This window comes from Callithrix jacchus, chromosome 2 (assembly GCF_049354715.1).
Source record: "Callithrix jacchus isolate 240 chromosome 2, calJac240_pri, whole genome shotgun sequence".
NCBI classification, from domain to species: domain Eukaryota; kingdom Metazoa; phylum Chordata; class Mammalia; order Primates; family Cebidae; genus Callithrix; species Callithrix jacchus.
In genome coordinates this window covers 69,167,881-69,182,122 of record NC_133503.1, presented here as the reverse complement: position 1 = coordinate 69,182,122, position 14,242 = coordinate 69,167,881, and the positions used below count along the sequence as shown (strand labels likewise).

General features: G+C 41.9%; 1 protein-coding gene across 15 annotated transcripts in view; it reads right to left on the bottom strand.

The window, feature by feature from the left end:
- Nucleotides 1–14,242, bottom strand: part of UIMC1 (ubiquitin interaction motif containing 1) — a 177,608-nt gene that overhangs the window by 131,010 nt on the left and 32,356 nt on the right. For all 15 annotated transcript variants that reach the window (XM_078364667.1, XM_078364662.1, XM_008990253.4 and 12 more), the window contains exon 2: nucleotides 6,080–6,231. In XM_078364667.1, the coding sequence (XP_078220793.1) occupies nucleotides 6,080–6,223 (144 nt within the window). In that variant the 5' untranslated portion in view covers nucleotides 6,224–6,231. The remainder of the gene's footprint in view (nucleotides 1–6,079; nucleotides 6,232–14,242) is intronic.

The window sequence follows — 14,242 nt, the reverse complement described above, 5'->3', positions numbered from 1 at the left end:
ATCCTTCCATCCATCTGACCATCCATCCACCCACCCACACACCCACCTATCCTATTGGTTCTATGTCTCTGGAGGACCTAACAGACATTAAGTGAAAAAAAACAGAACAGTTTGCACAGCATGATTCCTTTCCATAAAAATTTCTACTGATGATGTATGCATAAAAATTTTTTTCCTAGGATACAGAAAAAATTACTGCCTTCAGATGACATTAAGAAATTACTTTAAAAATGAAAAAAATTATTGCTTATGGTTAAATGTCTGCAGTGTACATTTTCATTTCATACCTTTCTAAACTGTTTTGTCTTGATTTAGGGTTTTGGGGGTTTTTGTTTGTTTTTCTGTTTTTTGAGACAGAGTTTCACTCTTGTTGCCCAGGCTGGAGTGCAATGGCTCGATCTGGCTCACCACAACCTTCGCCTCCTGAGTTCAAGTGATTCTCCTACCTCAGCCTCCTGAGTAGCTGGGATTACAGGCATGGGCCACCTGTAATCCATTTTGTATTTTAAGTAGAGACAGAATTTCTCTGTGTTGGTAAGGCTGGTCTCAAACTTCCGACCTCAGGTGATCCACCTGCCTCGGCCTCCCAAAATGCTGGGATTACAGCTGTGAGCCACCACACCTGGCTGGTTTGGGTTTTTTTTTTTTTTTTTTTAACATATATGTATACAACTTTTTTTTTAACATATCCATATGTATTTGTGTATTTAATATTTTTATTCTTGTTAATATTAAGATGATATCCAAGTAGTACAATTGTTTTCTTTCCTTTTTTTTAAAGAGCGAGGGTCTCACTCTATTGCCCAGGATCAAGTGCAATGGTAAGATCATAGCTCACTGCAGCCTCAAATTCCTGGAACTCCTAGGCTCAAGCAATTCTCCCACCTGCCTCAGCCTCCCAAGTATCTGAGACTATAGGTGCACACCACCATGACCAGCTAAGTTTTATATTTTTTATAGAGACAGGGTCTTCTTATATTGCTCAGACTGTTTGTTCTCAAACTCCTGGCCACAAGCAATCCTCCTGTCTCAGCTTCCCAAAGCATTGGGTTATAGGCGTGAGTCACCAGGGATGTGCCTAGTCCTTATTTTCTTCTCCATATTTTTATGCCTTTAAAATGAACTATGTAGACAAAAATCCTAATTAGAAACTGAACTATAAAGAAACTGAACTTTATTTAAAACTGAACTATAAAGTAACTGAACTTTATTTAAAAACCAATAAAGATGTAAAGAAATGCTCAATCTCGCTAACCAAAAATATAATATGTAATTTTTTGCCCAGGTACAGTGGCTCCCTTCAGAAGGCCGAGGCAGGACTGCTTGAGGCTGGGAGTTCAATACCATCCTGGGCAACATGGTGAAACCCTGTCTCTACAAAAAAAAAAAATACAAAAATTAGCCAACTGTAGTGGCTTGCACCTGCAGTCCTGGCTACTTGGTAGGCCAAGGTGGGACCAGGAGACAGAAGTTACAATGAGCTAACATTCCTACACTCCAGCCTAGGTCACAGAGGGAGACCCTGACTCTAGAAGAAGAAAAAAAAAAGAAAGTATAAAAGAAAGAAAAAAATCTGAAGGAAAAAACAAAGACTTAATTCACAGCCTATGAGATGAGACCTACAAGCAGGTAAAAAACTCCAATAAACAAATGGAAATACAAGACAAAGGAGAAAGGTTATGATCTTTATTCTGGAGAATAAAGCTTTCTATAATGATAAAAATGTCATTTTTATCATGATCCGCCCGCCTCAGCCTCCCAAAGTGCTGGGATTATAGGAGTGAGCCACTGCACCAGGCTCATATATATAAATACAAGTGTTTATCTCTTTATAGCTACAGATAGTTCACTTGTTATTTTAATTGCTACTTTAATACTTTAGTATCAATATCATGACAACAATTATCAAGTACAACTAATTAGAATAACAGGCATTTCCGATTCTTCTGCCTTAGCCTCCCTCCTGGGTGGTTTTTGAGGTGAAAGGTTTTTTGTTCTTTGGGGATTTTTTTAGGCAAGACCTAAAAATAATCTCTGAATTCTGAGTGTTTTCAAAGGCCCCTTCTCCCTTGTATAAATACTTCCATGGACAGTTTTTTATTATTTAAAATTAACTTTATTTAAGTATAGTTTTGTATAATAAAATGCACTCGTTTTAAATGTATAGGTTTTTTTGAGACAGGGTCTCACTTTATACTGTCTGATGAGGCTTAGCAAATGGAATTATCTCAGTACCCACTCCCACTATCAAGATATAGAACTTTCTGCTGGGTACACTGGCTCATGCCCAACTTTGAGAGGTTGATGGGAAAATTGCTTGAGGCCAGGAGTTCCAGGTCAGCATGGGCAACATAAGAGATACCTGGCTACAAATTTTTTAAAAAATTAGTCAGACATGATAGCATGCACTTGTAGTCCCTCCCAGCTTCTCAGGAGGCTGACACAGGAGGATCACTTGAGCCAGGAGTTGGAGGCAGCAGTGGGCTATAACCGCAATACTGCACTCCAGCCTGGGCGACAGATTAAGACGCTGTCAAAAAAACTAATAATAAAAATTAAAAATAAAAATGAAGAGCAGATGGGATGGCTCACACCTGTACTCCCAACACTTTGAAAAGCCAAGGTGGGAGCACTGCTTGACCCCAGGAGTTCCAGACCAGCCTGGGCAATACAGTGATACATCATCTCTAAAAAGAATATTTAAAAATTTAGCCAAGCATGTTGGCAAAGGCCTGTAGTCCCAGCAACCTGGGAGGCTGAGATAGAAGGATCACTTAGGCCCACATCAGGAAGGCTGTAGTGACTTGAGGCAGCACCACTGCACTCAAGCCTGAGTAACACAATGAGACCCTGTCTCAAAACAAAAACAAAGGCTGGACACAGTGGCTCATGCCTGTAATCCCAGCACTTTGGGACGCCAAGGCCAGCGGATCATCTGACGTCAGGAGTTCGAGACTAGCCTGATAAACATGGAGGAACCCCACGTCTACTAAAAATATAAAATTAGCCAGGCATGGTGGCGCATGCCTGTAATCCCAGTTATTTGGGAGGTTGAGGTAGGAGTATTGCTTGAACCTGGGAGGCAGAAGTTGCAGTGAGCCAAGATTGTGCCACTACACTCCAGCATGGGCACATGCTGATTGAAGTACTCATGAAACTTGTTCTGTATTCTGTTACTAAAAACTGTCCTTGGGATCAAGATACTGAAACATGTAGGAAATGGATGAATCTCAAAAACATGCTGTGTAGAAGAAGCCAGACACAAAGGAGAATCCCCTATAATTCTGTCGATGTGAAATTCTGGAAACACCAAATCTAATCCATAGTGACAGTGAGCAGATCAGTGGTTGCCCGGATCAGGGGTAGAAGACGGATTGACTGGGAGGGGTCAGAGGGACTCCCTGGAGTAATGAGAAAGTGTTTTTTTTTTTTTGAGGCAGGGTCTCGCTTTGTTGCCAGGCACCAGGCACCAGGCTGGAGTGCATTGGCATTTTAGTAGAGACAGGGTTTCACCATGTTGGCCAGGATGGTCTCGATTTCTTGACCTTGTGATCCACCCGCCTCGGCCTCTCAAAGTGCTGGGATTACAGGCGTGAGCCACTGTGCCTGGCCTTTTTTCTTTCTTTTTGAGATGAAGTTTCACTTTTGTTGTCCAGGCTAGAGGGCAATGGTGCAATCTCTACTCACTGTAACCCCCACATCCTGGGTTCAAGTGATTCTCCTGCTTCAGACTCCTGATTAACTGGGATTGCAGGCATGCACCACCATCCCCGGCTAATTTTTGTATTTTTAGTAGAGACGGGATTTCACCATGTTGGCTGGGCTGGTCTCAAACTCCTGACCTCAGGTGATCCACTCACCTCGGCCTCCCAAAGTGCTGGGATTACAGGTGTGAGCCACAGTGCCCGGGCTCTATTCCTTGTCTCCCAGAAATTCCCTTTCTCCCGCTACATTCTTAAGCTCAGTATCAGGTTTCCATAAGCTAAAAAAAAAAAAAAAGGCAGGCCAAGGAGCTCAAAACCTAACATATGAAAAGGGAAATTTTAAACAGGATGAACGAGGGACACATAATGTATCTGGATATAAATTTGTATCTATAGCCTGGGCAGCATAGCAAGATCCTATCTCTACAAAAAAATACAAAAACTAGCCAGGAGTCCTGGTGCACACCTATGGTCCCAGCTACTTAAGAGACTGAGATACAAGAATCTTGAGCCCAGACAGGCTGCAGTGAGCCGAGGTCACACCACTGTACTCCAGCCGGGGTAACAGAGTGAGACCTTATCTCTAAATAAGTATATTATCATGTGTTCCACTAACCTTCTCACATCTCCCTGATCAATCTTTGAAATTCAGTATAATCTGAAATTACCACTGAGCAGGTATGGTGACTCACACCTATAATCCCAGCACTTTGGGAGGCTGAGGTGGGCAGATCACCTGAGCTCAGGAATTCGAGACCAGCCTGGGCAACACGGTGAAATCCCGTTTCGCCTAAAAAAAAGATATAAAAAATTAGCAGGGTGTGGCAGCATGTATCTGTAGTCCCAGCTACTTGGGAGGCTGAAGCAGGAGAATCACTTGAACCCAGGAGGTGGAGGTTGCAGTGAGCTTGGATCGTGCCACTGGACTCCAGCCCAGGTGACAGAGCAAGACTCCTGCTCAAAAAAAAACAAAAAGGCCAGGGATGGTGGCTCATGCCTGTAATCCTAGCACTTTGGGAGGCCCTGCCTTTCCTGACAGTGTCTCACTCTGTCACCCAGGCTGGAGTGCAACGGTGCAATCTCAGCTCACTGCGACCTCTGCCTTCCAGGTCCAAGCAATTCCCGGGCCTCAGCCTCCCAAGTAGTTGGGAATGTAGGCGTGCGCTACCACACCCAGCTAATTTTTATATTTTTAGTAGAGACGGGGTTTTGCCATGTTGGCCAAGCTGGTCTCAAACTCCTGACCTCAGGTGATCCACCCACCTTGGCCTCCCAAAGTGCTGGGACTGCAGGCATCAGCCACTGTGCCTGGCCCTAGAAATAAAAAAAGAAAAGAAAAAAAGTTCAAAACTTCCCAATTTCCTGAATTGTGATTTTTTTTGTCCTCTTTTTTTATTTTGTTTCCTCTGAAGTGAACTCTTAAAGGTTAAAAAGCCTCTGGGCTTTTTTTGGGCTATGCAGTGGCTCATGCTTATAATCCTAGCACTTTGGGAGGCTGAGGAGGGAGGATCACCTGAGGTCGGGAGTTTGATACCAGCCTGATCAACACAGAGAAACTGTCTCTACTAAAAAAAAAAAAAATTAGCCAGGCATGGTGGCACATGCCTGTAATCCCAGCTACTAGGGAGGCTGAGGCAGGAGAATTGCTGGAATCCAGGAGGCAGAGGTTACGGTGAGCCGAGATGGAGCCACTGCACTCTAGCCTGGGCAACGAAAGCGAAACTCCATCTCAAAACAAAAAAAAGTTCACATTTTCCAGACACATGAAAACTAAGATTTACAATTGAATTCGATTATTTAAATAGTTCTAAAATACCACTTTGGATTACTATATTACAAAACTGAAGAACTATGATCCATCCTCCACTAAGCAACAGGATTACTTCCTTAAGTAATTCTTAATTCCACTTACAAATTAAAACAAAGCTGAGTAAAAACTTCATGGTTGGCCGGGCGCAGTGGCTCATGCCTGTAATCCCAGCACTTTGGGAGGCTGAGGTGGGTGGATCACGAGGTCAAGAGATCGAGACCATCCTGGTCAACATGGTGAAACCACGTCTCTACTAAAAATACAAAAAATTGGCTGGGCATGGTGGCGCATGCCTGTAATCCCAGCTTCTCAGGAGGCTGAGGCAGGAGAATTGCCTGAACCCAGGAGGAGGAGGTTGCGGTGAGCCGAGATCGCGCCATTGCACTCCAGCCTGGGTAACAAGAGTGAGACTCCATCTCAAAAAAAAAAAAAAACCAAACACACAAAACTTCGTGGTCTTGGTGAGCTGACATTGAGGTTAAGTCCATCACGAAACAACCTCCCTATAGGTAAAGAAGCATAGTTTGAGAGCTACAGCTCTACTTTTCAGCTCTACTTTACTAACCTCTCCATCACTATCGGATATCACGATGAATACATCCTCAAGTCTACGCTTCCTCTTCACACTGACAGAACTGGTAGTTTCCACATCCTTCTCCGGGTTCCGAGATTCAGAAACTTCTTTAACTTTTTTCTTTCTCCGTACCATTCTTTTGTCTAGAATAAACAGAAAATAATTTTGTTTAGAATAAAAAGATAATAATTTACTTAAAGTATAAGTTTTCTAGAAGCTATTCAATTTAGGCTTTTTTCTTTTCTTTTTTTTTTTTTTTTTTGAGATGGAGCTTCACTCGTTGCCCAGGCTGGAGTACAATGGTGCAATTTTGGCTCACCACAAACTGCCTCCCAGATTCAGGAGATTCTCCTGCCTCAGCCTCCTGAATAGCTGGGATTACAGGCATATACCACCACCACACCTCAGAAATTTTTTGTATTTTTAGTAAAGACGGGGTTTCTCCATGTTAGTCAGGCTGTCTCAAACCCCAGATCTCAGGTGATCTGCCTGCTTTGGCTTCTTCCCAAAGTGCTGGGATTACAGGTGTAAGCCACCAGCCTAAGGAGGTGGAGGCTACATTGAGCCATGATGGCACCACTGCACTCTAGCCCAGGCAACAGAGTGAGACCTCATCTCAGAGAGGATCCAAGATGGCCAATCGATAACAGCTCGGGATTGCAACTCTCAGTCAAAGCACAGAGAACTAGAGGACGCCACACTTTCAGACAAATTCTGGTCACTCACGGAGCAGAAGATCCCCAGTGGAGGAACCACACGGGTCGCCGTGCAACTCTTGTGGCCGGCGCAGCGGCTTTACCAGCACCTCGGCGCAGCAGCTCTTGGAGCAGAGTAAACAGGGCCGGCTCCCATTCTGACCGAGGTTTGGAGGACCCACACGGGTCCCCAGCACGATTCCTAAGACCGGCGCAGCGGCTGTGACGGCACCTCAGCGCGGCAGCTCTAGGCGCAGAGTAAACGAGACTGGTTCCCCTTCTGACCGAGGTTTGGAGCCCGGGGAAGGAAGAGTCGTCCACTACAGACACAAGAAGGAAGCCAGACAGGAGAATCCTGGGCAGAAAAGCACCATCAGTCTTAACGCCGCAGTTCTGGCCCTGGGAACTAACAACTTAGATGTCCAATCAAGAGACCTAATCTGAAAGGTGGTAATTTCAAAGACGACAGGATTTACAATTTACAATGATGGGAAGAAACCAGCGTAAAAAGGCTGAGAATACTCAAAATCAGAACGCCTCTCCCTCTAAAGATGATCACAGTTCCACATCCACAATGGAACAAGGCTTGACGGAGAACCAGCGCATCCCAATGACAGAATCACTCTTCAAGGAATGGATAATAAGAAACTTCTGTGAGTTAAAAGAACATGTTGCAGCCCAACGTAAAGAAACTAGGAATTTTGAAAAAAGGTTTGACGAAATCCTATTGAGAATAGACAACTTAGAGAGGAATATAAGTGAATTAATGGAACTGAAGAATACAATACAGGTTTAAACACTCGAATTGTTCAAGCAGAAGGATAACAGAGGTCAAAGTCCAACTTAATGAAAGAAAACAAGAAGACAAGATTAGAGATAAAAGGATAAAAAGGAATGAGCAAAGTCTCCAAGAAATGTGGGACTATGTGAAAAGACCAAATTTACGTTTGATAGGTGTACCTGAATGCGATGGAGAGAATGAATCCAAGATGGAAAATACCCTTCAGGATATTACTCAGGAAAATTTTCCTAAACTAGCAAAGCAGATCAATATTCAACCCCAGGTAATACAGAGAACACCACAAAGATATTCCTCAAGAAGAGCAACCCCAAAGAACATAATCGTTAGATTCACCAGGGTTGAAACGAAGGAGAAAATACTAAGGGCAGCCAGAGAGAAAGGTCAGGTTACCCACAAAGGCAAGCCTATCAAACTTACAGCAGATCTCTCAGCAGAAACTCTACAAGCCAGAAGAGAGTGGGGGCCAATATTCAACATCCTCAAAGAACAGAACCTTCAGCCCAGAATTTCATATCCAGCCAAACTAAGCTTCACAACTGAAGGAAAAATAAAATCTTTTATGAACCAGCAAGTACTCAGAGATTTTATTACCACCAGGCCTGCTTTACAAGAGCTTCTGAAAGAGGCATTACACACAGAAAGAAACAACCAGTATTAGCCTTACTAAAAATATACCAAAAAGTAAAGAGCACCAACATAAAGAAGAATTTTCATCAACAAATGGATCAAACAGCCAGTTAACATCAAATGGCAGTAACCCTAAATTTAAATCGACTAAATCCCCCAATCAAAAGACACAGCCAAAACCCAACGACATGTTACATCCAGACCTGATACACAAAGACTCAAAACAAAGGGTTGGAGAAAGATTTACCAACCAAATGGACAGCAAAAATAAATAAATAAATAAATAAAAAGCAGGAGTTGTAATTCTCGTAGCGGATAAAATAGATTTTAAAGCAACAAAGATATAGTGGTAAAAGGATCAATGCAACAACAAGAGCTAACGATCCTAACACCCAGATACATAGAGACTTAGACACAATGAGACAGAAAATTAATAAGGATATCAAGGACTCTAACTCAGATCCGGAACAAGTAAACTTAATAAATATTTATAGAGCTCTCCGCTTCAAATACACAAAATAAACATTCCAGTCAATATCACATCACACGTACTCATAGGTTTAAATGAAACATTGATTGGCCATTATTAATACCCATTTTTTTTAAGAATAAAGCAATATTTCCACTTACTCTCCCTCTTTCTCTTCCTCTTTCTTCCTCTCCTTTACTCATTTTTTTTTTTTCTTTCCTTCTCTCAAAAAAAGAAATCAACTTGTAAACCTCTAGATCCAGGTCGGCAATGTCTCTCTCATTGCTTGAATTTCTTCCTTCCCTTCCCTCCCTCCCTCCCTCCACCCCCTTCCCCCCTTCCTTCCTTCATCCCTTCCTTCCTGCCTCCCTTCCTCCTTCCCTCCCTTCCTGCCTTCCCTCCCTAAAAAAAAAAAAAAAAAATGATAAAGGGGAAATCACCACTGATCCCACAGAAATACAAACTACCTTCAGAGATTACTACTAACACCTCTATGCAAATAAACCAGCAAATCCAGCAGAAATGGATAAATTCCTGGACACTTACACACTCCCAAGACTAAACCAGGAAGAAACTGAATGCCTGAATAGACCAATAACAAGGTCTGAAATAGAGACAGCTATTAATAGCCTACCAACCAAAAAAAGTCTGGGACCAGATGGGTCCACAGCCAAATTCTATCAGAGGTATAAAGAGGAGCTGGTCCCATTCCTTCTGAAACTATTCCAAACAAAACAAAGTACAAAGAGAGCTGGTACCATTCCTTTTGAAACTATTCCAAACAATACAAAAAGAGGGAATCCTCCCTAACTCATTTTATGAGACCAACATCATCCTGATACCAAAACCTTGCAGAAACACAACTAAAAAGAAAATTTCAGGTCAATATCCATGATGAATATTGATGTGAAAATCCTCAATAAAATACTGGCAAACCAAATCCAACAGCACATCAAAAAGCTTATCCATCACGATGAAGTTGGCTTCATCCCTGGGATACAAGGCTGGTTTAACATACATAAATCTATAAACAGAACCAAAGACAAAAACCACATGATTATCTCAATAGATGCAGAGGCCTTCGACAAAATTCAACAGCCTTTTATGCTAAAAACTCTCAATAAACTAGGTTATCAATGGAACATATCTCAAAATAATGAGAGCTATTTATGACAAACCCACAGCCAGTATCATACTGAATGGGCAACAACTGGAAGCATCCCTTTTAAAGCAGGCACAAGACAAGGATGCCCTCTGTCACCACTCCTATTCAACATAATACTGGAAGTTGTGGCCAGGGCAATCAGGCAAGAAAAAGAAATAAAGGGTATTCAAATAGGAAAAGAGAAAGTCAAACTGTCTCTATTTGCAGACTACATGATTGTATTAGAAGACCGCATCGTCTCAGCCCAAAATCTCCTTAAGCCGACAAGCTTCAGCAAATCAATGTGCAAAAATCACAAGTATTGCTAAACACCAATAACAGAGAGCCAAAATCATGAGTGAACTCCCATTCACAATTGCTACAAAGAGAATAAAATACCTAGGAATATAACTAATAAGGAATGTAAAGGACCTCATCAAGGAGAACTACAAACCACTGCTCAAGGAAATAAGAGAGGACACAAACAGTTGGAAAAACATTCCATGCTCATGGTTAGGAAGAATCAAGATTGTGAAAATGGCCATACTGCCCAAAGTAATTTATAGATTCAATGCTATCTGCCCCCCGCATCGAGCTACCACTGACTTTCTTCACAGAATTGGAAAAAAACACCTTAAACTTCCTATAGAACCAAAACAAACAAACAAACAAACAAACAAAAAACCCACATAACCAAGACAGCCTAAGCAAAAAAAAAGAAAAACAAAGTTGGAAGGATCACACTACCTGACTTCAAACTATACTACAAAGCTACAGTAATGAAAATAGCATGGTACTGGTACCAAAACAGAGATATGGACCAATGCAACAGAACAGAGGCCTCAGAAATAATGCCACACATCTACAACCATCTGATTTTTTACAAACCTGACAAAAATAAGCAATGGAGAAAGGATTCCCTATTTAATAAATGGTGTTGGGAAAACTGGCTAGCCATATGCAGAAAGCTGAAACTGGATTCTTTCCTTACACCTTATACAAAAATTAACTCCAGATGGATTAAAGATTTAAACATAAGACCTAACACCATAAAAACCCTAGAAGAAAACCTAGGCAATACCATTCAGGACACATGGGCAAGGACTTCATGACTAAAACACCAAAAGCAATGGCAACAAAAGCCAAAATAGACAATGGTATCTAATTAAACTTAAAAGCTTCTGCACAGCAAAAAAAAAAAGCTATTAGAGTGAACCAACAACCAACAGAATGTGAAAAAATTTTTGCAATCTACCCATCTGACAAAGAGCTAATATCCAGAATCTACAAAGAACTTAAACAAATTTACAAGAAAAAAACAACCACATCAAAAAGTGGATGAAGGATATGAACAGACATTTCTCAAAAGAAGACATTTATGCAGCCAACAAACATGAAAAAAAGCTCATCAACACTGGTCATTAGAGAAATGCAAATCAAAACCAAATTGTGATACCATCTTGAGGGACTGTGTTCACTTCTCTTCTCAAGCCCACAAGGGGTGTGGTTTCAAAGGCAGAAATTTCCCAGCAACATGCCCCACTTGCCTTCATTCATGTCCCCATATACAGCTCAGGTGAGTTTCCTTTGTTTAGAAAGCCCGCCAAAAGCCTTGGAAGGAGGAGCTCTATTGCAAGCCAGGCAGCCAATCCAGCATCAGAGTCAAAGTTCAATCACTACAGAGGAAGTTTGGAAAAACTCCTTTAATTGGACGAGAACTTGAAGGGGGCAGGAGTAACTCCAGGGTTAAATTCCCCCTACTCCCTTACCTATGCGGATTTCCCTCTCTGGGATCCCCTACCATGGCAGCGTGGGAACTCTCAAACTCTCTCTCCCTCCCTCTTGCTCTTGCTCTCTCTCTCTCTCTCTTTCTCTCTCTCTCTCTCTCTCTCTCCCCTCCCCCACCTCCATCCCCATGCAGACTCCATCTCTGGATCCCCTCCCACAACAGCATGGGAGCTCTCTTGAGCAAGCTCACTGTGCCACCAGGATTCTCTCCCCATTCTTGGGTGAGTGAGGCTCAATGACCTGGGAAAACACATCCAATCAGGGAACAGTGAGCATCTTTGGAATGCCCCTGTAACCTGCTCCTGCCCCCCGTTACAATCTCACACCAGTTAGAATGGTGATCATTAAAAAATCAGAAGACAACAGATGTTGGAGAGGATGTGGCAAATAGGAACGCTTTTACACTGTTGGTGGGAGTGTAAACAGTTCAACCATTGTGGATGTCACCGTGGCAATTCCTCAAGAGTCTAGAAATAGAAATGCCATTTGACCCAGCAATCCCGTTACTGGGTATATACCCAAAGGATTATAACTCATTCTATTATAAAGATACATGCACACATTATGTTTATTGTGGCATTTTTCACAATAGCAAAGACTTGGAACCAACCCAAATGCCCATCAATGATAGAATGTATAAAGAAAATGTGGCACATAATACACCATGGAATGCTATACAGCCATAGAAAAGGATGAGCTCACGTTCTTTGCAGGGACATGGGCAAAACTGGAAATCATCATTCTCAGCAAACTGACACAAGAACAGAAAAACCAAACACTGCATGTTCTCACCCATAAGTGGATGCTGAACAATGAGAACACATGGACATAGGGAGGGGAACATAACACACCAGGGCCTGTTGCTAGGTGGGGGGCTAGGGAGGAATAGCAGAGGGGCAGGTAGAGGGATAAAGGAGGGATAGCCTTAGGAGAAATAGCTAATATAGATGACAGGATGATGGCTACAGCAAACCACCACAGCACGTGTAAACCTATGAAATAAACCTGCACGTTCTGCACATGTACCCCAGAACTTAGAATATAATGAATAAATAAATGAAAAGTGGTCCTTGTGGTATTAGAACTATTTGCTACTCAATTTCTTGACTGACGTGTGTACATGAACTTATAGAAGTAATAAAACTGTATAGAAATTAATACACACACAAAAATGAGTACAAGTAAAACAGGGGAAATCTAAACACAACCAGTGGATTATATCAATGTCAGTATTCTGATTGTGAGACAATGACTCCATCTTAATCACAAACTTAGATTACACTTCCAAAGAACTCCAAGGTAGGGAATTGAAGACCAGCCTGACCAACATGAAGAAACTCTGTCTCTACTAAAAATAGAACAACAACAAGCCCAACTAATTGCCAACAAGCCCAGCTAATTTTGTTTTGTTTTGTTTTGTTTTGTTTTTTGTAGAGATGGGGTTTCACCATATTCCCAAGCTGGTCTTGAACTCCTGGGCGCAAGCAATTACCCACCTCAGGCTCCCAAAGTGCTGGGATTAGATGTATCAAGTAACCCATATGCTCAAATTTGATAGCAAATAAAGCTATACCACAAAATGTATGTAATTTCTAAAAGGGATGTAAATAAATAAAAACCCAGCATAGAACCACTGCAGGCTCAAGTGGGTTTTCAAAGAATCACAGCAGATGAAAGATCAATAAGAAGCATTAAGCAGAGGCTCCCCACAGACACCAATTCCAAAATTCCAGTGCTTCATGAGATTTAGCCACACTAAATTACTGTTTTCCACAATAATTCTAAAAACATAAATAAGAAAGGTCGCTGATTAGTCCATTTAAGCAAGCCAGCCAGCACATAGTTCAACTACTTTTTAGATTACTACCCTTCGAGATGAAGAACTCACTAAAATAATGGCCTATCTTCACTTATAGAACTGAGGCTAAAATAAATTACCACTAACTGCCTATGAAGGAATAAGTCTGGATGCCAACAGCAGCTTCTTTTTTTCTTTTTCTTTTTGAAAGCGGGGGGGATGGAGTTTCACTCTTGTTGCCCAGGCTGGAGTGCAACAGCACCATCTCAGCTCACCGCAACCTCTGCCTCCTGGGTTCAATCCATTCTCCTGTCTCAGCCTCCCAAGTAGCTGGGATTACAGGCATGTGCCATCATGCCCAGCTAATTTTGTATTTTTAGTAGAGACAGGTTTCTCCATGTTGGTCAGGCTGGTCTCAAACTCCCGACCTCAGGTGATTGCCGGCCTCGGCCTCCGAAAGTGCTGGGATTACAGGTGTGAGCCACTGTGCCTGGCCTAGCAGCTTCTTAATTATGACAATTAAGGAACGAAATGTCTCTAGAAAGATGCAGGAGCAGGACAGGTGCCCCAATAATGAGACTTGTTTTATTTCACAGGTAGCATTTTGGGCACTGTCCTTGAAAATGCTCAATTTCAGGTATTATTTGTCATTTTCTTTCAGCACATCCATCGTCTTTATCTATTCGAAGAAAAATCACTCACAAGGTAATTTTAAATCTTGACAGTCTACGCACCAAACTTGTCAAAATTGCTTTGAAAGCTTGGGGGCATAGGGACGTTAAGAACAATCCTTTATAAATGATTGACTCTTACTCCTGAATAGGTACCTAG